Below are 24,348 nucleotides of genomic sequence, written 5' to 3'. Positions count from 1 at the left end.
TCATAGTGGACCAATCTATACCCCATGGTACTAAATGGATTAGCAGTATCCTCTACGGACTACAAGAAAAGGATTTACCAGTATGTAATTAAAATCCTATTTTATATCTGGCTGCCCTATATAATTACACTTACTTCTGTTGAGAAGGCGCAAATTAGAAATATTGATCACCTTACCACACGGTATAATATGACTGTTCTGGAAGGTAATGCTCTCCCTTTCTGATTAGGTCTTACCAGGGTTTTCTAAACTGTAATTGCTCCACAGCTGCCATTTTTTCTTGTTTATTGCCTCTTATACTTGATATCTTAAACCATTTTGTATTACTTGTGACTTTGTTTTTTATAGGGAGGGATGGTTGTTAATTTACCTCTTAATGCTCTGTTTCCCTTAGCAGGCTACCTATGTTTCCTTATTATGCTGTACACTACTGTGTCATTTGAGTACCTTGTAATGCTTACTTTTTCTCTATAAAAATATATTTAAAAAAAAAAAAAAAGTTGGTCACAGATAATCAGAATTCACATCCAGGCTTTAGCACAAAAATGGCCAATCACAGACAGTTGTTAGGGTACTACTTATGAAGTACTATAACATCATGCTCAGTATATCATACCTCCCAACATGACCCTCTCCAGGAGGGACACAATGCTCTGCTCCTGGACTTTCCTCTTCATTTAGAATTGCCGGCACCTGTTTTGAAAAGGTTAATGGATAAGAAAGGTGTTTCAGCACAGGTGATGGCAATCATACTTCAAGAGGGAAGTCCAGGAGCAGAGCATTCTGTCCCTCCTGGAGAGGGTCATGTTGAGAGGTATGGTATATATGTGTGACACTGAAAATACATACATGGATGTAGTAATTTATGGGCACAGTGTTTTATTACAATGAACTGGACTTCAATTGTATTTGACCATGTAGACGTAAGCAGGCATTTGACAGACCTTTCCTTCACTGACAACTTGTAGTGTTGTCACTGAGCACACGGACAGTAGCAGAGAATTGTCAGGGTGGCATAAGCATACTTTATACCTCCCAACATGACCCTCTGCAGGAGGGGCAGAATGCTTTGTATCTGGACTACTCTTAATGTATGATTTCCATCACCTGTGGTGAAACACCTTTCTTATCAAATAACTAGTTTAACACAGGTGATGGCAATCATACATTAAGAGGGAAGTCCCGGAACAGAGCATTCTGTCCCTCCTGGAATGGGTCATGTTGGGAGGTATGGTACTGTATGTGAGAGCTGCTTACCTGAAGGTTGATTTAGTCTAAATAATTTTGTTGTTAATCCTGATCAGCTACTGTAATGCACAACTAATAATTTCTACCTATGTATAAAGCTTATTACTGTTACTGTACTATATATGTTGTAAAAAATGGCATGTCACTCCTCATCAGTGGGATACACTAACAAATAATTCCAGAAGGCTTAAAAAAATGTAAGAAAATTGTCTGCAAATCTATTTGGTACAATTCTTAGACTGAGAATCAAATAAACAACACAACTGAATACAATACTCATTTAATGTACATGTAAAGACATAAACTGAGTTTTTGCACTCATTTAACTCAAGCTGTGTACTAAAATGACAAGTTTCAAAACTTTTAACGACATCTGGAACAACCTACGCAATCATAATAAGGTTATTTTGTACTATCTGGGAACAAATGCGAACCAGAGTTGAATGTGTGCCATTCAGCAACATATTAGGAAAGAATTATTCATTTGCTTTGATCCTTCCAGTCTGTACTCCTTCATGTGCATCAGATAACCTGCCCGTTGCAATGAGCACTCTTCAGGCTGACATGTGCCAGGAATTAGAACGTAGGCTTTGGCAGCTGAGGGAAGTAATCAGACAGCAAAGACACCATCACACCCTGAGGAGAACAGAAAAACAGAAAACATGATACTGGAGAATAGATATGAGTTGCTGGTTACAGTATCATACTCTGCATGCGGAACCAGTACAAAATCCCGCCAGAATACTGACACCGGGATCCCGACTGGCACAATCCCGACAGGAAGGCGAGCGCAACGCAGTCCCTTGCGGGCTCGCTGTGCTCGACACGCTGCGAGCACGGTGCCTTTCTATGCTCGGCACACTAATTTACTCTCCCTCTGTGGGTGTCGTGGACACCCACAGAGGGAGAATATGTTGGGATTGTGCCGGTCGGGATCACAGTGTCGGTATTTCGACCGTCAGGATCCTGACCGCATCCCCTGCATGCCACTCATCCTAATGGATACCCTTCCTCACTTGTGGACTTGGATCTCTGTATTTAACTACATAATGAACTACCACTGCTGGTAGCCCTTGTCATCAAACTTCTGATACCTTGGAGTGGTACCTAATGGTTAGTTGATTGCATCTTCGCACAATTTTGGCAATGTAGCTGCTAGATTTAAAACGGCAATTACTTTTAGGGCCAAAACGATCCAATCTTGCAATAAAACTAATTGCTGCATTAAATCCAGTGGCTATACCGCCGAAATTGCAATAATAACAAGAAAGTGTTTAGGGGTGATAGGCCCAAAGAAGAAATTTGATTGTCATGAATTAGAATTTATAATCAACTGGTCTTAATGAAGTTGTGTCTATTTAACATATCATACTGTATAACTGTAAGTAAAACTATGCTAAAACACCGCAAGGACAATACAAATGTAAAACCATCCCAAAAATGTTGGGGGAGAGAAAAATCTGGTTGAGTTGGTCTTTAGATGACTGGATTAGATTATTAATTTTTGAAGCCCTAGCATCAGAAAGCATTGTCTATGCTTTGTTGATGCATGTTGCATATATTAACTAGATTTGCTATTGTGTTAGAATAAGGGATAAAGCAATTGTATACAACGGAAAATATGGTATGCTAGCCAGCATAGGAAAACTTTATAGGTACTCCGTAATTTAGTGGTTCCCAAATTCGGTCTTCCTGCAAACCTAACAGTCCAGATTTTAAACACAAGTGTCTTCATTAGTACCTTAGTCAGTTTGACTATATCATGGATATCCTTAAAACGTGGACTGCTAGGATGCCTTAAGGACTGAGTTTGGAAAACCCTGCCGTAATTAGTTTAATTAAAATTGTAAAAGTATTGCATCAGAGTGTCTGCCATTTGTCACGACAGGGTGTAGCTTGATGCAGCTGATACAATATCATTGTACTTTTATGAGCGATTTCAATGGAAATATTTTTTATATTTTTATGTACACTAAGTGTAATAAGGCTAAGAGTAGCAAGGCAGTATTGGTGCTGCAATAAGCGAAGGCCTCGCCAATAGTGACATCTTTCTTTCCTGCAAATGATGTCTACAGGGTTTAGTTTGAACATCTTCATTCATTCAACATTTTCATCACACTTTACCATTATTGTCCACTTTCTATTTTCTGCTTCTTGGAAAACAAGTGATTTAGGGGAATAAAAGACTTCATCATCAACTTCTTCAGGCTTTCTTGGCAAACAATGAAGAAATGTCCAGTTAGGCGCAGCCACTTTTGTTGTCTGTATAATAACATGAAGAGAAGAACACAAAACGCACAAATATTCACCAACACTGTCAACACTTAAGCATAATGGACATTAAAGTAGCTTAGTCCTACTGTGTAGAGATATAGTAGTCAAATTGTACAGATTAACTATCTATATATAAAACAATAATAATCCCTTGTATGTACCTTACAGAAAGAGTTAACAATGGTAAGTCTACCATAACTCTCCTTTTTAATAAACCTCATCAGTAGCTCACAAAAAGCTAATTGCCTTCACTCTGTGCAGAAATAGAAATTTCACTTAAACTACAGGGTGTCCCTAAAGGCTAGACACAGAGTTATTGCATCGAGTTCACGTGAATCAACCTTTGCATCACAAATGATGGAAATCATATTGAAGATGTTATTTGTTAATATTCCAATTAAATAAAATGTTGTTGAAATTTCATTCATTTAATTTCTTGAAAATATGCATTATGCATTACTGCCTATGCATCACTGCCTATGTGTCCAGACTTTAGGGACACCCTGTATAATCACTCTGTATGCCTATTTCCTCTCAAAATTCTTTACAAAATTATAGAACATTGGTGTTTTGGTGCTGATGCAGAGTTAGCTACATTAACTAACATAATTTACGGGTGGTCTTCAGTATGCCGCCGGCTGGGATCCCGGCGACCAGCATACCGGCGCCGGGAACCCGACCGCTGGCATGCCGACACATATTCTCCCTCTTGGGGGTCCACGAGGGGCTCATTAGTGCTCGCCCATCTGTCGGTATGCCAGCGGTCGGGATCCTGACGCCGGTTTTGCTGGCCGTCGGGATCCCGGCCGCCGGCCACTCATACTACACCCATAATTTACAATTTAAAAAGTTGCATGCAGAAATATGGGTATTTCTACTGCTTATGTAGAGCCTATGATGCATTCCTGTCAGCAATGGTAGCATATGTTCTATCACATGCTGGAGTCCAGGACCTTGTTACTGGGTCCAGCTGTGTCACTTCGCGTCCATTTGTGCCCTCGCTGGATGCCTGCAGCATCCCAAAGTTTCTAATTCACTTATCTGAAATGTAGCTGGCATCCTACTCCTAGTGGTTCCTACCACTCTGGACTATGGGCCCTGCCATCTTGGAAAGTGTCAGATGATCCACTCTGGCAATCAGCTCTCTGCAACTCTGGTCATATGTATCACTCAAAAAAGTTCTAGCAATAAACCCAGTGCCAGACGCGTAGGGGTTCAAAAAGAGGTATTGCCAACCTCTCAACACCTAATGGACAAGATCAACAAAGTGTGCATTTCATTGGGCATTAGACCAATTTAGTCAATATATATATATATATATATGTGTGTGTTTATTATATATTAAAATCAATACACTCTAAGTCAAAATAATAATGAATGCATAAAGTAACAACAATGATCTTCATGTATTCAATTGCTTAACAAAAGCACAATGTACCCAACATTAGAGTTTCAGAAAACCTCAGATTCATATAATATAATATTAAGGAAAAAATGCTGCCAAAAAGTAGCAAAATTCTTAATATAGGGGGTAATTCTGAGTTGATCGCAGCAGGAAATTTGTTAGCAGTTGGGCAAAACCATGTGCACTGCAGGAGAGGCAGATATAACATGTGCAGAGAGAGTTAGATTTGAGTGTGGTGAGTTCAATCTGCAATCTAAATTGCAGTGTAAAAATAAAGCAGCCAGTATTTACCCTGCACAGAAACAAAATAACCCACCCAAATCTAACTCTCTCTGCACATGTTATATCTGCCCCCCCCTGCAGTGCGCATGGTTTTGCCCAACTGCTAAAAAATTTCCTGCTGCGATCAACTTGGTATTACCCCCATAGATAGAAACACAGTTTCTTTGACCAGTCATCAGTTTCTAAAATGACAGCAGTTTGCAGGGATGTTTTAAGTGAGGAGGGGCCCCGGGTGCAGATTCCGGGTGGAACCCTTCCTCTCCACGGCACCGTAAATGCAGATGATTGTTATTATTTTATGCATTCATTTTTGTTTTGACTTAAAGTTTATTTATTATAATATAGAATAAACACATATATGTATTTTTACTAAATTGCTTTTTTTTCTAGTGAAATGCACGCCAGCGTGTTGTTTTGATCTTGTCTATTACATGTTCCATGCAGTCTATCAGCACCTAGCAAAGCCATAACTAGCGCTGTGCCAGCGGTGCCTGGCACACAGCGCATATGCACTATGGGCGCAGAAACATCGGCAACATCTGCACGACTGCGCCGCCACACTAGTATGGTCCATCCACCTGCCACTTGCTAACTGCAGCCTCCGGCTACTTCTTACACAGGTAGCCAGGCAACGCTGCACCTTCCTGTCACTCGTCAAGATCTGCCCTTCCCAGTTTCCCATACTGTGTCCGCAGCATCTTATGGGAGAGACGTCATGACGTCTCTACCAACCCACCCCAGCCCACCCACAGTGCCGCCTGCTTCAGTTGTGGTTCCAGCACCCATTCAGAGCATATTTTTGCAGCCTGCTCCAGTTGTGCTCCAGCATTCAGCCCCAGTATATTACTGCAGTCTGCATTAATTGTGGTTCCAACATTCAGTCCTAGTATATTCTTGCAGCCTGCTTCAGTTGTTCCAGCATCCAGTACCAGTACTGCATATTCCTGCACCCAGATCCAGTATAATCTGCAGTGTGCTCCAATCATCCCAGCATACTGCTCCAGTATATGACTGTAAACCTGCAGTTGCTTATCCTCCAGCTATTTGAAAACCTTACTAACCTGCTACAGCACTGGGCTATCCTGCTAGCCTGCATCTGGTCTCTGTACCTGTCCTTCTGACTTCCTCTGCGCCATCAGTCTCCTGTTACCACTACCAGTTGCAGGCGTGAAGAGTAGCATTAATAAGCATCCAGCTTCACTCATACTCAAGCACCTACAGCTAGTCCAAGGGGACCCGAATCACCAACCTTCTAGTGCCATGATATTTGTCTGATTTACGCCAGCCATGTGCTTTAAACCTTTTTTTATTTTATGTGCAACAATGCATCCACTAGTAGGCATCTCAAGTACAGCAGAACCAAGGGCAGAAAAACTATTTATGCCCAACCAATAAAGAACAGCAATAAATGTCAGTAGAGCATTCTCACTAGCCAATAACAAGCGATTCACTAGTGCTCTGTACCATTATCATCATTAGTATCCGCTATTTACACCTGTCCCTGACCACCTACAAATAAAATGTCTTCCCCAGCCATATACCTGCCTTTTTCCCGGCAATTGTGTGAACACACTATTACTGTTCTCAGCCAAAGTTAGAACTCTCCGTGTTGCTCATCCAAATGCAGACAGGCACAAGTGCCAGAATCACGCCACCTGCATGAGTGTAGCACTCACTCTGCGTCAGCCTCTTCATGTTTATGCTGAACAGTGTAATTTTGACATATATCCATGACTGCTATGTCTATATATTTGGCCTCGTTGTATTTAACAAGCAGTTATTGTATTTATCCCATTGCATTCTTTAAGAGATGTTTGTTGGCACTGTTATTTACTTTGGCTGTACAAATACCAGCAGCATCCATCACGTACCTGCATTGTGATCTGGTAACCTTTAAAATCCAATAGCCGTTTCTTCTTCTCCTCCTCTTGTCCCATGCTCACCCACGTGTCTGTAACCAACACGTTGGATCCGCTAGCAGCTTCTAGAGGATCATTTGTCATAAGCAGCTTGGTGCCAAACTAGAAGACAAAATCTGTGCATCTTAGACAGCTTCCTATATATTACGGAGCAATGCTGCTATCAGGAATTTATCATGGCTGTGTATTAGCATAATATCCCTGGTAGGAGACTAATAAAATGATGATAGCATGCCAAGATGGAATGCTTCAGCAATTTTGATGACACAATGCACTGCGTTTTTAAGTAGAAATCTTGGGTGCCTGTACTGTACCAGCTTTATTACAAACCAATTGTTTTTATTATCATCTGCATCATTGTATGGGTAATTAAAGGCACCAACACATCACAATTTTCCTGTGGTCATGTTGGGCTTGTGTGAGTCCTTATTCAGGAGCTTACTGCCACTGTTCTGTTCCCAGTTTACACAAACATCACATTACACGTGTTAAAAACAGATAATTTACCTCTTTAGAAAATTGTTCTGTTGCTGCAATTACAGAAGAATTAGGTTCATATCCCTGAAAAAATAAATGAACAATAATTAAAAATGAGTGTTTATGGGTTACTTTCAGAGAAGTTCTTTTTAGGGGTCTATTCAATTTCACTTATGGGCACATTACACATGCATAAACACTAATTTTAGCATGTATTAAATAATGGGCCCATTCATTAAGAGGGATCCGATTTGTCTGCCAAGTATTCCAAAAACGTTACTTTATCGGAATTTGCTAGCTGGAACTGACACTATTCTCGATAGCCACTTCTTCCTATTGGAAGATTTCCAAAGTTCCAAGAGGGATCTTAATTAAGTAATTAATGGTCTTGATAATGAGTGGGCCCCTTAGTCATTTATCTTTGCAGGGGAGTATGTTACAACATAACGTTAATAATATTAAATGACAAAATGTCAGGAGTCTGCTGAGAAGTGTCCATGTTTATCATATACAGTATGAAGTAGCACTGATTTATTTGTAGTTTTTCCAATTTGAGGCCAATGCATATATTTCATCTCAGATTTAATAATGCTTTCCATCTAACTGCTATTACAGTTGCCATAAATTCCATGGATCCTTTGACTGACAAATGGGGAAGTGGTCAGCATGTAGACGGTCACAATGTCGAAATCCATAATGTTACAATACATTTGCTAAATGTCAACTTGTTCACAATGTCAACATTACAAGAGGTAGATGCAAGAGAAGTGACGCATTTTCATAACTGTAATGAACCATCATGCCAACAATGAGATTTTACGCAACTAAGAATTTCTCTGCCATACTTTGTTTATATTTCCTCTACTTTGATTTGTTCTCGTTTTAGTATCTAGGCCAGTTTCCTGAACAGCTCCCAGTGCTCATGTTTTCAGGATTTCTTAAAACACGCACAGGTGATTTAGTGTTAGCCGCTGCCGCGACCGTGAGGCGAGCCGGCTCTTGGCCATTGCTAGGCAACGGGGCTGGCGCGTCACTTCTGCCCCCAAGCATCCTGGCCCGGCCGGGTTCCGGGCGGCCGCTCTCAGTCCCGGATGTTACTAAGCAGCCGGGACACTCTGTTCCATGTGCCAGCTAGCAGCTGGCGCAATCAGGAGCCGGGGGATAGCTTCCTGCAAGCCAGTCTCTGGTAGTTCCTGTCTGTAATTCTTGGTGTTCCAGTTCCCTGCTTCAGTTCGGATCGTGTTCAGCTTGTATCCAGATCTGCTGCCAGTAGAATCAGCCTGAATTTGGAACTCTTCAGTATCCCGGTTGTCTTTGTATCCATCCCTCATGGCACCATGAGTTTGCGGCTCTTCCGCACCTTGCGACAGAGGCCGCATCTTTATTATCTTTTGCTTATGTTATTTCTGCAGTGGTTTCCACACAGCTCTTTTGCTTTTTCGTGATGGGGTCGCATTATGCGGCTAGGCCACAATACTTTGGTTGTTCTTCTTAAGTAGCGACAGTGTCGTATTCTGCAGGTCGACCGCTTGCCTTAGTTTTTGTGTTTGGGTTCTGGCAGCAGCGCCGCACATCATTTGTTTATTGTATTCTCTTTAACTTCTCTCATTTTGTAGTCTCACTAGCCTTAGCTAGTTTTTCCCCTTACTCTCTTGCAGTCTCGGTTGGTGCCTTGTACCTCGTAAGACCTAGGGGCATCGGAGTCTGGGCGGACCTAATTCGCCCATTCAAACACAGCTGCTAAAGGAGAAGACTAGCTCTGCAGGTGCCAACTGACTAGTGGGAGAAATAATGGAGCCAGGGGGGTAATGTTGGTGTTGCTGCTGTTTTACACATCAGTACCTGGAACTCCCCAGTTGCCACCCGATCTACAGGTACTTAGTTCATAACATTTAGGGGCATATTTATCACAATTCACATCTCAGATGTGGGTGGGATGTGATACATTCACCCAAATTAGCATTGCAATATTTGAATACATGGCAATAAGTCTTGCAAGAAAGCTCTATCCCTGCGAATCTCTCCCCCGCACTCCCCTTGAGAGTGTGACCGAGCATGTGCAGCCAGCTCATTGCTCTGTTCTGCCTGTCAGAGCAGAGCAGGAGTAGGGGAACCGGAAGGAAGCCCTAATAATGCAAACTGAAAATGGCTTTATTATCACAGAGCTCCCTCCACTTTTTTTTTACAATTTCATTTTAGTAAATTTGGGCAGATCATATTATCCATTACAAGTATGGAAAAAAGTGATCTACTTACTAAGAAAATTCCCTTTCATACATTTCTGTGATACTAATATGATGTGAAAAATGCAGTTTTCACATTATTTTAGTCAAAATAATATTGATAATGATGCCCCTTAGTCTACTTACTGTAGCCGTGTTAGTAATTATGGGGTCTATTTACTAAGACTTGGGTGGAGATAAAGTGGACGGAGATAAAGTACCAGCTAACCAGCTCCTAGCTGTCATTTTTCAAACCCAGCCTGTTAAATATCAGTTAGCAGCTAATTGGCTGGTACTTTATCTTCGTCCAAGGCTTAGTAAATAGACCCAATCTTACCTGTCCCCACAGACAGAAATCCTGAAAACACGAGATGTTAGGTATGCACGATGATCACATTGAACACTGATCTATTTCACTCTAAAGTGGTTTTACACATTTACTGTAAGTATACTTTTGAAATTGTAAAATTCAGGAATCTTTTTTTTAGCAATATTGTGCAATCGCCAATAACGGAACAAACATTCAGTTGATACATGGTCTAGTATCAGGCATGGGGAATCACCACTGTAATATTTTGAAGTGTATCTTGTGCTATTTCTATAAATTACAATAAGTATTTCACATAGTACGGTATGCAGTTAGCATACCACTCGTCGGGATCCTGGCTGTCACAATACAGATGCCGGGTTCCCGACCACCGCTGGTATACCAGCGAGGTAGGTGATTCCCCCTCTAAGGGGGGCCATGACACCCCCAGCTCACCACTGATCCTGCAAGGGGCTTTTTTATGGGTAGACTTGACACCTGTATTTTAGGTGTAAATGTTGTCCAACTCTACATGAGCCACACTTTAGTAACTAATCTAAATTACCTAGTGAAGTTAAGCAACAATTTTATCATATAATTCATTTATGTTATATCTACCAGCACAGTCATCACCCCCCTCCTAAAAATATCATAAAGTGATGGATGTTAAAAAGACGTTGCATTTGTAGCAATCCCAGGAAGAGAAATCCCTTTGTACAAAGTAATACAAATTCCAAGAGAAAATGATAAGCCACCAACATCTCCAGACTTCTAACAGGCAGAACATGTTATTTACCTTTGGTGTTGCAATATGAAGATGCATTCCAAATTTAGCAGCACTCATCATGATCGAGTGTAGAACGTTGTTCCCATCACCAATCCAGGAAATTGTCAGTCCTTTGAGGAATCCATAATGTTCCTGTGTATAGAAGAAATATCAAGAAAGTAAGCAGCCTTTAAACCAGGGGCGTAGCCAGAACTTTGTGGGCCCCATAGCAACATTTTGAAGGGGCCCCCATACCAATGCTTCTAGAGAGACACTTCTCTGCAGCAGTTGTTAATTTTATGCCCTATAATAGTGCCCTAGTTCCAGTTAATTTTATACCACACTACAATGAGCAGGTCCAGGGGCATACCTAGATATATCGCAGGCCCCAAGGAAAACGTTTGAAAGGACCCCAACGTACCACCCAATGGTGAAAAATTTATAAAACACATGTAACTTTGACAGGGAAGGTGGGCACCTCTCAGCTTTGCACTGGCTGCACCTATGGTAGCTATGCCATTGCTTTAAACACTATAATGGACATTTACACATAGTATATATTTATGAATGTTATTAATACTTCTCAATATCGTAACTTGGGTAAAATGCATTTTTTTTCTCACAAAGTAGCAAGTTACTGTCTCTCTTGCAACTACAGTAAATGCCATGTTATCTCATCTCCACCTGGGTCAATGACCCCATAGACCACAATGTAGGCAATGGCATGAGGGGGAGCAAAGATGGAACATAGACTCCCCAGGCCCATCCAGACTATGGGGGTCATTCCGACCCGTTCGCACGCAGCGGTTTATCGCTGCGGTGCGAACGGGTGCGGAATGCGCAGTGGGCGCAGTGCGAGTGCGCGATGTTGCCCGGCGACAGGGGTCACTGAGTTACGTCACGACTTACAAAGGAAGCGGTTGCAGAGCCGACCGCTAAGAAGATTGACAGGAAGGAGGCGTGCCAGGGCGTTTCCGGACCGTTTGGAGCCGTTTTTCGGGGAGTGGTGAGTATAACGCAGGCGTGCCCAGCAGAACGGAGGGTGGAGGAGTGACGTCAAAGCCGGGCCCATCATCGCTGGATCCATCGCACAGGGTAAGTAGGTATAGGCCTAGTCTACTTCTGCTTGAAATGTTTTTAGCTTAGCAGTGCTGCACAAGCTAAAATACACTCCCCCATAGGCGTGTACTAGTTGATTGCAGCAGCAGCAGCAAAAAGTTGCTGGCTGCGATCAACTCGGAATGACCACCTATGTTATACTGATAATGCATCCTCAGTATAATGCATTGATGGCAGTCTTACAAATGTCCTCACATCTCTCTAAATGCCCCTTATAATGCCCCTTATAATGCACATGCATTTTACATGGTATCAATATTGACTTTATTGTTATGCGATTTACTTTATAGTCATGTGATCTGCTGTTGGATAGGCTTGATGGTACCAGGTACATTAGAAACATAGAATTTGACAGCAGATAAGAACCACCTGGCCAATTTAGTCAGCCCTAATTATATATATGTATGTGTGTACATACACACACTTAAACACTAGGGTTAATTTTTTGTTGGAAGCCAATTAACCTACCAGTATATTTTTAAATTGTGGGAGGAGACTGGAGTACCCAGAGGAAACCCATGCAAGCAGGGGGAATATATAAATTCAAAATAGGCACATGGTCAGAATTGAACCTATGACCTCATTGCTGTGAGGCAGTTATGCTTATCATTACACCATCAGCCGACAGGTTACTAATAGAGAATAATAGATTGAACTCTTGGGAAGGTCTCAATATAATGTGTACTGGTATGTTCTGCAGAGAATAGGCTGGAATTGAGACCAACTGAATGGAACTGAGGAGTGTGATGAATGTTAACCGGAATAGACTAATTCAGGCAGGACTGGAACCGATGGGAACTGGAACAGGAGTCACACTTGGACTGGTTTGGAATAGCTTTGCACTGACCAGACTGGAACTGCACTGACAATGTATTGACTTATCACTGGCCAGATTGGAACTGGTACTGTAGGAACAGGAACAGAAGTCAGACTTGCACTGACAATGTATTGGCTTATCACTGGCCAGATTGGAACTGGTACTGTAGGAACAGGAACAGAAGTCAGACTTGCACTGACAATGTATTGGCTTAGCACTGGCCGGATTGGAACCGGTAGAATCAGGAACAGAAGTCAGAGTGCACTGACAATGTATTGGCTTGCACTGGCCGGATTGGAACCGGTAGGAACAGAAGCGGAAGTCAGACTGCACTGACAATGCACTGGCCGGACTGAAACCGGTTGGAACAGGATTCATGAAACTAACATAGGGTACTGTAGTGATGCGCAAAGCAAGACACTAAACTGACTTGAGCTACATGTTTCAGCTCAGTGGAGTTGCCCGCAACAGTGTCTGGGTCAGTAGCGTAACTACTGCCCCCGCAGCCCTCGCGTTGGCTTGGGGCGAGTGGCTGCGGGGGCGCCGCCACTGATTTAGTGCAGATTGACATGCGGACGAGCGTCTGCATGTCAATCTGCTGTCTCCTCTCCCTCCTTCCCTCCGCTGCTGTGTTGGAGGGACACGGAGGGCACAGCGCGCGCCTCTCCTGTGTCCCTCTGGGGTCTCCGGCGGGTCTAATAAATGAAGTGCCGTTCGTGAGTTCTGATTGGCTCACGAACCGGCACTTCCTTTAAGAGACCCGCCGGAGACCCAGGAGGGACACAGGAGAGGCGCGCGCTGTGCCCTCCGTATCCCTCCATCACAAAACAGCAGGGGAGTGCAGGGGGGGGGGGTGCACTGGGGGAGCATATGCGGCACAGGGGGAGGGGAACATATGTGGCACTGAGAGGGCATATGTGGCACTGGGGGGGTGTATGTGTACCTGGCACATGGGGGGGCTATATTTGGCACTGGGAGCATGTGAGTACCTGGCACTGTGGGGGAATATCTGGCACTGGGGGCATATGTGGCCTTCGGGGGATATATGTGTACCTGGCACATGGGGGGGGGGCTATATTTGGCACTGGGGGCATGTGAGTACTTGGCACTGTTGGGGAATATCTGGCACTGGGGACATATGTGGCACTGGGAGCACAGCCCTAGCAACAAGCACTACACCCTAGCAACGAGCATGACACCCAGTGCATGAAACCCCTGGCAATGAGCATGACACCCTGAGCATGAAAACCCCTGGTACTGTGCATGGAACCAAGAGCATGAAACCCCTGGCAACGAGCAGGTAATTTAAAAGTAATTAGAAGCCTTACTGTAGGACTTAATGTGTAATGGGCATTACGGTGTGTGGCACAATGTATCACAGACATTGCGGTGTGTGTCATAATGTGTCACAGGCATTACGGTGTGTGGCATACTATATCACGGGCATTGTGGTATGTGGTATAATGTCTCAGGGGCATTGCAGTGTGGCATAATGTATAACAGGCATTGCGGTGTGTGGCATATGGTATAACGGGCATTGCGGTATGTGTCACAGGCATTACGGTGTGTGGTATACTATATCACTGGCATTGTGGTATGTGGTATAATGTCTCAGGGTCATTGCAGTGTGTGGCATAATGTATCACGGACATTGCGGTGTGTGTCATAATGTGTCAGGCATTATGGTGTGTTGTATACTATATCACGGGCATTGTGGTATGTGGTATAATGTCTCAGGGTCATTGCGGTGTGTGTCATAATGTGTCATAGACATTGTATGTGCTATAATGTATCAGGGGCATTGCAGTGTGTAGCATAATGTATAACAGGCATTGCGATTCCTGTCATAATGTGTCACAGGCCTTACGGTGTGTGGCATAATGTGTCGGGGGCATTACGGTGTGTGCATACGGTGTGTGCATATTGTGTCATGTGCATTATTGTGTGTGGCATAATGTCTAAGGGCCATTGCAGTATGTGGAATAATGTATACTGGGCATTACTATAAGGAGGAAAAATGACAAATAATGTAAGGGGCATGAAACAGGATTATTTTTCTTTCCTGTGGTGGCTAACGTCTGGGCGTGCAGGTTGCAAAACTGGGGTATAAGGTAGCCTTTTCCTGCAATACCACGCCCCTTTATGAGAAGCCACGCCCATTTCAACAAAGCCACACACCCTTTTTGCAGCGCGCGCATGTTTGTCCCTTTACTAGTGCCAATTATGGGGGATGGGGGGAGGGGGGAGGTGCGCCGAAGAATTTTTTGGCTTGGGGGAGAATAATTTCTAGTTACGCCACTGGTCTGGGTGCATGTTTTTTCTGGAAATACAGACTTTCGGGGACTCCCGGACTGACTGCAGGTCACAATTAATCCAGCACTTGAGATCCAATCCTGCCTTGTGACCTGGGAGTGGGTCGTCCGCGATGTGCTGTGCATCTGGGAGGGGTGGCTACTGTGTCGGCTCACTGATGCACTGTGCTTTTTGTGTGGCAGCTGACAACTGTGGTTATGTACTGCAAATAGTTACAAATAGTGGAGGTATGCATTGATTGTTGATAATATACTAAAATAGTGCTGATTCAGTGTTATGTTGGTATATTATAAATCAATGCATAGTTACTTTTGCTATTTGTGGTTGGAGGGAAGTGTTGGAAGCTTGAGTGCGGCAGATGTGCAGTGGGGTTGTGATTCGCACGGTCTGGCTCAGCGGTTTGCATTCCTGAAAGAGTCATTTGTCGAGGCTCAGTTTCGCATCTCTTGTGAGAGAAATGTATGTTGCATTGTTTTGAATCTCATTTTAAATTTCCTCCAATATCTTATCGTAAAACGTATTTAATAAGCTGTTGGAAATTAATTTCTTAAATTCAGTACTCTCTACAACGTTAAAAATAGGATTTTAATATACCTACCGGTAAATCCTTTTCACGTAGTCCGTAGAGGATGCTGGGGTCCATTTAGTACCATGGGGTATAGATGAGTCCACAGGAGCCTTTGGCACTTTAAGACTTTTTTACAGTGTGAACTGGCTCCTCCCTCTATGCCCCTCCTCCAGACCTCAGTATAGGAATTGTGCCCGAGGAGACGGACAAACTTCGAGAGAAGGATTTACTTTAAGCTAGTGGCGAGATTCACACCAGCTCACACCATTCAACCATGCCGCACAACATAGCATACAACTCAAAACATGCCAACAAGCATGGATAACTTTACAGCAACTGCTGAATAACAACTTAACACGTGATAACTTGTGTAAGAAGAAAAAATATAATGCAGGAAAAAGGAGCACTGGGCGGGCGCCCAGCATCCTCTACGAACTACAAGAAAAGGATTTACCGGTAGGTATATTAAAATCCTATTTTCTCTAACGTCCTAGAGGATGCTGGGGTCCATTTAGTACCATGGGGATGTACCAATGCTCCCAGTACGGGCGGGAGAGTGTGGATGTTCCTGCAGAACTGACTGACCAAATTTAAGTTCATCAGCAGCCAAGATGTCAAACTTGTAAAACTTAGCAAACGTGTTTGCCCCTGACCAAGTAACTGCTCGGCAAAGCTGTAAAGCCGGGACACCCCGGGCAGCCGCCCAGGAAGAACCCACTTTGCTCATAGAGTGGGCCTTTACCGAACTCAGTATCGGCAATCCTGCCGTGGAATGAGCATGCTGAATCGTACATCTGATCCAGCGAGAGATCATCTGCTTAGACGCAGGACACCCAATCTTGTTGGGATCATACAGGATAAACAATGCTTCAGTTTTCCTTAAACGAGCTGTTCTCGTGACATAAGTCTTCAAAGCTTTGACCACATCCAAGGACTTTGAAAAAGCTGAGGTGTCAATAGCCACTGGCACCACAATAGGTTGGTTCATATGGAAAGGAGACACAACCTTCGGAAGAAATTGTTGACACGTATCTTCATGAAAGATCAAATAAGGGCTCTTGTGAGACAAGGCCCCTAACTCAGACAACCGCCTTGGGGATGCCAAGGCCAACAGCATGACCACTTTCCAAGTGAGAAACTTTAACTCAACCTCTTGCAGAGGTTCAAACTAATCTGATTGAAGGAACTGCAACACCACGTTAAGATCCCATGGTGCCGTAGGAGGCACAAATGGTGGTTAGATGCGCACTAACATTTGAACCTCAGGAAGGGAAGCCAACTGTTTCTGAAAGAAAATGGACAAGGCCGAAATTTGGACCTTGATAGATCCCAATCTTAAGCCTATAGGAGAAGATGCCCTAATTGAAACTCCACCGTTGGAGAATTCTTGGATTCACACCAAGATACATATTTTCTCCAAATACAATGGTAATGTCTAGACGTTACTACTTTCCTGGCCAGAATAAGTGTGGGAATGACTTTGTTGGGAATACCCTTTCGGGCTAGGATCTGGTGCTCAACAGCCATGCCGTCAAATGTAGTTGCGGTAAGTCTTGATAAACAAACGTCCCCTGCTGAAGCAGGTCCTCGCGAAGAGGAAGAGGCAGAGGATCTTCTATCAGTAACTCCTGAAGATCTGGATGCCAAGCCCTCCTTGGCCAGTCTGGGACAATGAGGATCGCCCAAACGTTTGCTCTTCTTATGATCTTCAGAATTTTTGGTATTAGTGGAAGTGGAGGGAACACATACACCGACTGGAACTCCCACTGGGTCACCAATGCATCCACTGCTATTGCTTGTGGGTCTCTCGACCTGGAACAATATTTCTGAAGCTTCTTGTTGAGACGAGATGCCATCATGTCTACTTGAGGAAAGCCCCAACGACTTGCTACCTCTGCAAAGACTTCTTGGTGGAGGCCCCATTCTCCTGAATGGAGATCGTGTCTGCTGAGGAAGTCCGCTTCCCAGTTGTCCAGTCCCAGAATAAAGATTGCTGACAGAGCTCTTGAATGTCTTTCTGCCCAGAGGAGTATTTTTGTCACCTCTGCCATTGTCGTTCTGCTTTTCGTTCCGCCCTGACGGTTTATGTAAGCCACTGCTGTTACATTAAACAAAAAAAACAAACAAAAAAAAAAACAAGCTGGCTATTTGCTGGACACAGTTATATATACCTGTGAGGAGCTATATATTAAACCTAATATGCTCTATTAGAACAAACGGCTTATTTCTCTGCAGTATGTCGGTATCCACCTGAACCTGGTAATTATAAACAACATACGATAGCCAGAGCCGGCCCTAGCCAATTTGATGCCCTAGGCAAAATTTTGTCTGGTGCCCCCTAGCTCCGCCGCTAGTTCTGCATCTGTACCTGCAACGCTCAGGTAGTGGGGCCCACCGGGGGGTTACCCTGTGGGCCAGTTCATCTCTGCACAATGCCACACAGTAATGACCATAATACATATAATTCCACACAGTAAAGGAACCTTACACATATGCCCCACATTAGTAATGCCCATAATACACATAATCACACAGTAATGCACCTTACACATATGCCCCACATTAGTAATGCCCATAATACACGTATACTGCCACAGATACTGCCACACTTGCTGGTTATACAAAAAGATCAGTATCAAACATGTAGAAACTGTCCATTCTCTTCACTATTCAGTGTGTTTGCTGGTGTCTGTTACTCCCGTTAACTGCATGCACTTTACTTTATACTGTGGGAGCTAAATGCTCTGCCCTCCAGTCTGATGTGTCCAAAAGTCACGCTGCACTGATGTTTCATATAGAAATAGCACAACGCAACTTACTGACCACATTACAGTGCTAGATGGCAGGGGAATTTTACGGTATGGACTGACTAGGAAATAAAGTGTGGGGAGAACACTGCCCATGTTATGTCCCTGCAGACACCTGGTGTTTGCACAGGGATAAGGGACACACACAGGATGGCAGGGTCCCCCTCCCCCATGTGCACAAGCAGTATAGGTGATGTCAGGTTTCTGTGAAGCAGTCTTCCAAAATACACATGTGTTATCATAAGAAGCCATCCAGTAATAACCTTATATAGTCAGTAAAAATGTCACAGGTCCAGGAATTGCATTTACTGGGCTTCTGCTGTCTGTCTGAGGTCTCACAAGTCAGGGGCATTCAAGCATGTCAGAGGAAGTTTAAGGCACAGTGTGCATTTTTTTTTACAAATGTAAACAGCAGTGTATACAAGTACTGATTGAATACATTTGGAAAGTAACAGTTAGTTTGCGGACTGTCCCTCTCAGCATGAGATGCTACAGGGACATGCTTGGATGCCCCTAGACATGCTTGAATGCCCTAGGAAAATGCCTAGCCTGCCTATAGCTAAGGCCGGCTCTGACGATAGCAATCAGTAGCAATTGTATCATCTTGAGCAGCTTATAAAGCTAATCGCATTAAAACTCCGGGGACGCCCGGTATGATTCAATAGTCCTATTGTTATTTGAACATTTGTACTGATAAATGGACTTGGTATTTTAGCTTATTTCAAATTGTTTTGGCACATATGATTGAATAATGAAATTGAGTGTTATGTCTCAGTATTTATATATATTAGAAAAATGATTACATAAAGAGTTTAAATAAACAAACTAACAAACAAACAAAAGTTTGGTTTTAATAAAGTATTTTTTAATTCATTAATTAGACTCCTTGGCTGTTATATCTGAGATGCAGTACATATGGATATATGAGCGCCTCTATTAATTTCTTTTTGTTTAGGTATCTTTATTAGGAGCGTTACACAACTCCTATATAGAGGCGAACATATACCAAGTACTGAATCCAGGTTTTATTTGGACAATACAGTATAAATCCAAAATAATATTGTTTTTAAATATACACAGGCGCTGCAAAAAATTAGTGTTGGTTTACTGCTGTTACATTGTCTGACTGGATCCAGAATGTTTATGTGAAGGAGTGTTCTTTCACTTGACCATCTTCCTTGGAAGCTTTTCCTTTGCGTGACTGCTCCCCAACCTCAGAGACTTGCATCCGTGGTCACTAGGATCCAGGCTTCAATCCCGAACCTGTGTCCCTCTAGGAGGTGAGAACTGCGTAGCCACCACAGGAGTGAGATTCTGGCTTTTATCAACAGGAGTATCCTCTGGTGCATGTGTAGATGCGATCCGGACCACTTGTCCAGTAGATCCCACTGGAACACCCTGGCATGGAATCGGCCATAGTTTAGAGCCACGTAGGCTGCTACCATCTTCCCCAGCAGGCAGATGCACTGATGAATCGACACACGTGCTGGTTTCAAAATTTGTTTGACCATCTTCCGGATTTCCAGAGCCTTTTCCACCGGTAGAAATGCTTTCTGTACCTCGGTGTCCAGTATCATTCCCAGAAATTATAATCTCATCGTCGGTTCCAACTGTGATTTTGGAAAGTTTATGATCCAACCGTGCTGTTGAAGCACCGTCAGGGATAGTGCAATGTTCTGCACTAACTTCTCCCTGGATCTCGCTTTTATCAGGAGATCATCCAGGTAAGAAATTATGTTGACTCCTTTCTTGCGAAGGAGAACCATCATCTCTGCCATCACCTTGGTGAATACTCTTGGTGCTGTGGAGAGCCTGAATGGCAATGTCTGGAACTGCTAGTGGTAGTCCTGAAATGCAAACCTCAGGTATACTTGATGTGGAGGGTAAATGGGAACATGTAAGTAAGCATCCTTGATGTCCACCAACACCATAAATTCCTTCTCCTCCAAGCTGCAGATTACTGCTCTCAGGGACTCCATCTTAAATTTGAACCTTTTTAGGTAAAGATTCAACGATTTTAGGTTTAAAATCGGTCTGACCGAGCTGTCCGGCTTCGGTACCACAAACAGGCTTGAATAAAATCCTTTTTCCTGTTGTAGCCAAGGGACTAAGGTAATTACCTCGTCCTGACATAATTTCTGTATTGCTTCCGTTATATTTCTTCTGTCTTGAACAGAAACTGGTAAGGCTGATTTGAAAAATCGACATGGGTGAAATCTTGAAAATCTAACTTGTAACCTTGGGATACTATTTGTAGTATCCAAGGATCAAGATCTGATTGTACCCAGATCTGACTGAAGAGTTTTAGACGCACCCCCACCTGAGCGGACTACCGCAGGGGAGCCCCAGCGTCATGCTGTGGTTTTAGCAGAAGCAGTGGCTGACTCCTGCTCCTGCGATCCTGATACTGTTGTAGGTTTCCTACCTCTTCCCCAACCTCTTCCTGCGAAGAAGGGGGTACCTTTGGCTTTTTTGTGCTTGTTGGGCCGAAAGGACTGCATCAGATGCGAATTATATGCTTTCTTTGCAGGAGCCGCTGCATAATGAAGAAATACTGATTTACCTGAGGTAGTCGTTGAAATCATGGCATCCAGCTGGTCCCCAAATAGCGCCTCACCCTTGTAGGGGAGCGCTTCAATATTCCTTTTTGATTCTGCATCTGCATTCCATTGGCGAATCCACAGTGCTCTGCGAGCTGAAATTGCCATAGCTGAGGATTTTGATCCTAATAAACCAATATCCTTCATAGCTTCCACCAAGTATCCTGCAGAATCCGTTATGTGACCGAGAGTTAAGACCATATCATCCTTATCAACTGTGTCTATATTTGCTAGCAAGTTGTCTGACCATTTTCCAATAGCGTTACCTACCCATGCACAAGCAATGGTGGGCCTGAGTAACGTTCCGGTAGCCATATAAAGGGATTTTAAGGTCGTCTCTAACTTACGGTCAGCAGGCTCCTTTAATGAAGCCGACCCTGGGGCAGGTAAAATTATTTTCTTAGACAACCTAGAAACTGAGGTGTCTACCATGGGGGGTGACTCCCATCTTTTCCTGTCTTCTTCAGGAAAGGGGTACGCTAAACGTATTCTTCTAGGAATATGACATTTCTTTTCTGGGTTAGACTAGGATTTTTCAAAGAATGTATTCAATTCCTTTGAAGGAGGAAAAGTTACCACCGGTTTCTTATTTAAATTAAAATAAACCTTTTCCTCAGGTTCAGATGTTGTTTCTGTAATCTCTAACACCTCCCTAATAGCAATTATCATACATTGAATGCTTTTTGCTAACTTGGGATCCACCCCTCTCAAATCCTCAGTGTCGACACCTGTTGGAATCTGTGTCTGTGTCACCTTGCATAATCTGCGCAAGTGACCTCTTTCGGGAACTTGAGGGGTCCCGTGTGGATGACGTGGAGGGATCAGCAAATAGTACATCCTCCACTGACTTTCTCCAGTATTTTGTCTGTTGTTCAGACTCAGAGAATTTTCTAGAAAGCTTTGACCTACTTTGACCCCTCAAGTTCCCAAAAGAGGTCATCCACACGGGAACCCTAAAGTTCCCAAAAATCCTCAGTGTCGACACCTGTTGGAATCTGTGTCTGTGTCACCTTGCATAATCTGCGCAAGTGACCTCTTTTGAGAACTTGAGGGGTCCCGTGTGGATGACGTGGAGGGATCAGCAAATAGTACATCCTCCACTGACTTTCTCCAGTATTTTGCCTGTTGTTCAGACTCAGAGAATTTTCTAGAAAGCTTTGACCTACTTTGTAATTTTCTCACCCACTCTGGCTCCTTCTGTGAGGGAAGGGCCACCACATTACACTCCTGCATATCTAAAATGGCTTCCTCAGGGGAAGAGCTCTCTCCATTGTCTGACATGTCACAAACGTGCACTTTCACACCACAATCACACAGGGGAGCTATCGGTGACAGACCCAACTTAAAATCTGTCAGAGAAACACAGAGAGATTTGCCAGCTCACACACTGCACCCTATATGGAGAGAATTGTATATGTATTTTTATTATACAAAACCTTCAGCGCTTTATTTCAATATTAGGCACGCTCACCTAATGTAATAAACACTCCCCCCCCTCCCTCTCTATAACACCCTGGTACTTGTTTCAGCGTTGTTATGAGGAGGAAACAGCGTCTGTCAGCTTCTCTCTGCAGGAGAAAATGGCGCTGAGTGAGTGTCTGGCAAGTCTGAGGAGAAGCCCCGCCCCCTAATGGTGCGATCCTGCCTCAGCAACAATGATTTTTATACTGGCTGGGGTTTGTAAATCAGAGGCTATACATGTATTTACCATTTTGCCAGTGAGAGTAAGGATTTTCCATGCAGCTCAGGGCACCCTCCCCTTCCCCCCCGCACCCTGCACCCTGTGTTGTGAAGGGCTGTGTGTTTCGAGATGCATGCTATCGCAGCGTCCCGCCGCTGCGCTGTACCTTTTTGCCGCCAACGATGCCCGGAGGGCCCCTCTCTTGTAGGTCTCCGGTGATATACTCACCACTCTTCTGACTTCTGGCTTTGTTAGGGGGTGGAAGTGCTGTGGGAGTGAGCACTAGCCAGACTTGGGCTATGTTCAGTACCCCTCAGGAGCTAATGGTGTCCTGTTAGCGGAAGCAGAGCCAAGAAACTTAATGAGAAGTTGGTTCCTAATTCCTCCCCTAAGTCCCACGAAGCAGGGAAGCTGTTGCCAGCAGCTTCCCTGTAAAATAAAACCTAATAAAGTATTTTGCAGTAGAACTCTGTAGAGCTCCACCAGCGTGCGTCCAGTCTCACCGGGCACATTTTCTAAACTGAGGTCTGGAGGAGGGGCATAGAGGGAGGAGCCAGTTAACACTGTAAAAAAGTCAAAGTGCCAAAGGCTCCTGCGGACCCGTTTATACCCCATGGTACTAAATGGACCACAGCATCCTCTAGGATGTTAGAGAAAGGATGTTACTCGTTATCAACCATCCTGAAAACGTGTTCATCTTTTTTAGATCGTTTGGTGGCAGATATTGGTTTGGTTATAAACGTAGTGATTTTACTTTGTTTTGGATTTGAATTGTCAGTAATTGTTGAAGAAGTAGGTGCTGCAACAATCTGCTCAGAAGCTGCTGATGAAGTAAAATTGTTGTGGCTGTTACCTGCATTTGAAGGATTGTCTTTGTGTTCTTCAATAATTGGCAATGGCAATTGTCTTGAAGTTGAACGACTTTCTGTTAGGTTAATAATCGGATGTTCAAGCCGCACATATGAGCTATGATGAATTTCACATTTTCCTTTGAGGTCAATTCAGGAAGGTGTGGCCAGGCCCCCTTCTTTTAAAATAATAATTTATGTGCGCGCCGCACTGGAGGGGACGCAAGTGGCAGATCAGGGGAGAGGGGGTGCGTCCACTCCCTTCCCCTCCCCTCACCGCCCAGGTGGGCGCCCATCAAGAAGGAGTTGAAGCACAGAGGAGAGAGGTGTGTCTGTCCGAGACAACATGGCGGCCTCCATAATGTACAGGCGGCTGTCAACAGGGCTAATGAGCCGGGCTGCGCTGATATGTAACTCCTCTGTCAGGATGAGCTAGAAGTAAACAGGGAGTTTTTGGGGAGTCCCAGGATCCCTGCTAGCATACAGGGGCGATGGGGAACTGACAAGGTAGCTTTATGAAATGAGTCCGGTAAGAGGGTTAAGTGGTACTCTCAGTTAGAACAGCGATCCGTGTGATGGTTGTTCCAGTTTCCCTAGGTAGCATCTGACCACCAGCCTCCCGCCCTCCCCCGTGTCTCCGCTCAGCCTGCGATGGAATGGGTTAGCTGCCCTGCTGTCACAGTCCAGTACTGTGC

At 43.8% G+C, this 24,348-nt stretch overlaps 1 protein-coding gene across 1 annotated transcript in view; it reads right to left on the bottom strand.

The window, feature by feature from the left end:
• Positions 1-1,512: 1,512 nt before the first annotated feature.
• Positions 1,513-24,348, bottom strand: part of OTC (ornithine transcarbamylase) — a 133,433-nt gene continuing 110,597 nt past the window's right edge. The window contains exons 6-10 of the mRNA XM_063955573.1: positions 10,931-11,053; positions 7,636-7,689; positions 7,081-7,230; positions 3,373-3,510; positions 1,513-1,884 (exon numbers count right to left, since the gene is read on the bottom strand). Of these exons, the coding sequence (XP_063811643.1) occupies positions 1,825-1,884; positions 3,373-3,510; positions 7,081-7,230; positions 7,636-7,689; positions 10,931-11,053 (525 nt within the window). The 3' untranslated portion in view covers positions 1,513-1,824. The remainder of the gene's footprint in view (positions 1,885-3,372; positions 3,511-7,080; positions 7,231-7,635; positions 7,690-10,930; positions 11,054-24,348) is intronic.

Source organism: Pseudophryne corroboree, chromosome 2 (assembly GCF_028390025.1).
Source record: "Pseudophryne corroboree isolate aPseCor3 chromosome 2, aPseCor3.hap2, whole genome shotgun sequence".
Classification (NCBI taxonomy): domain Eukaryota; kingdom Metazoa; phylum Chordata; class Amphibia; order Anura; family Myobatrachidae; genus Pseudophryne; species Pseudophryne corroboree.
Note: the sequence above shows the minus strand (reverse complement) of the source record. Positions and strands in the feature narration are given on the sequence as shown.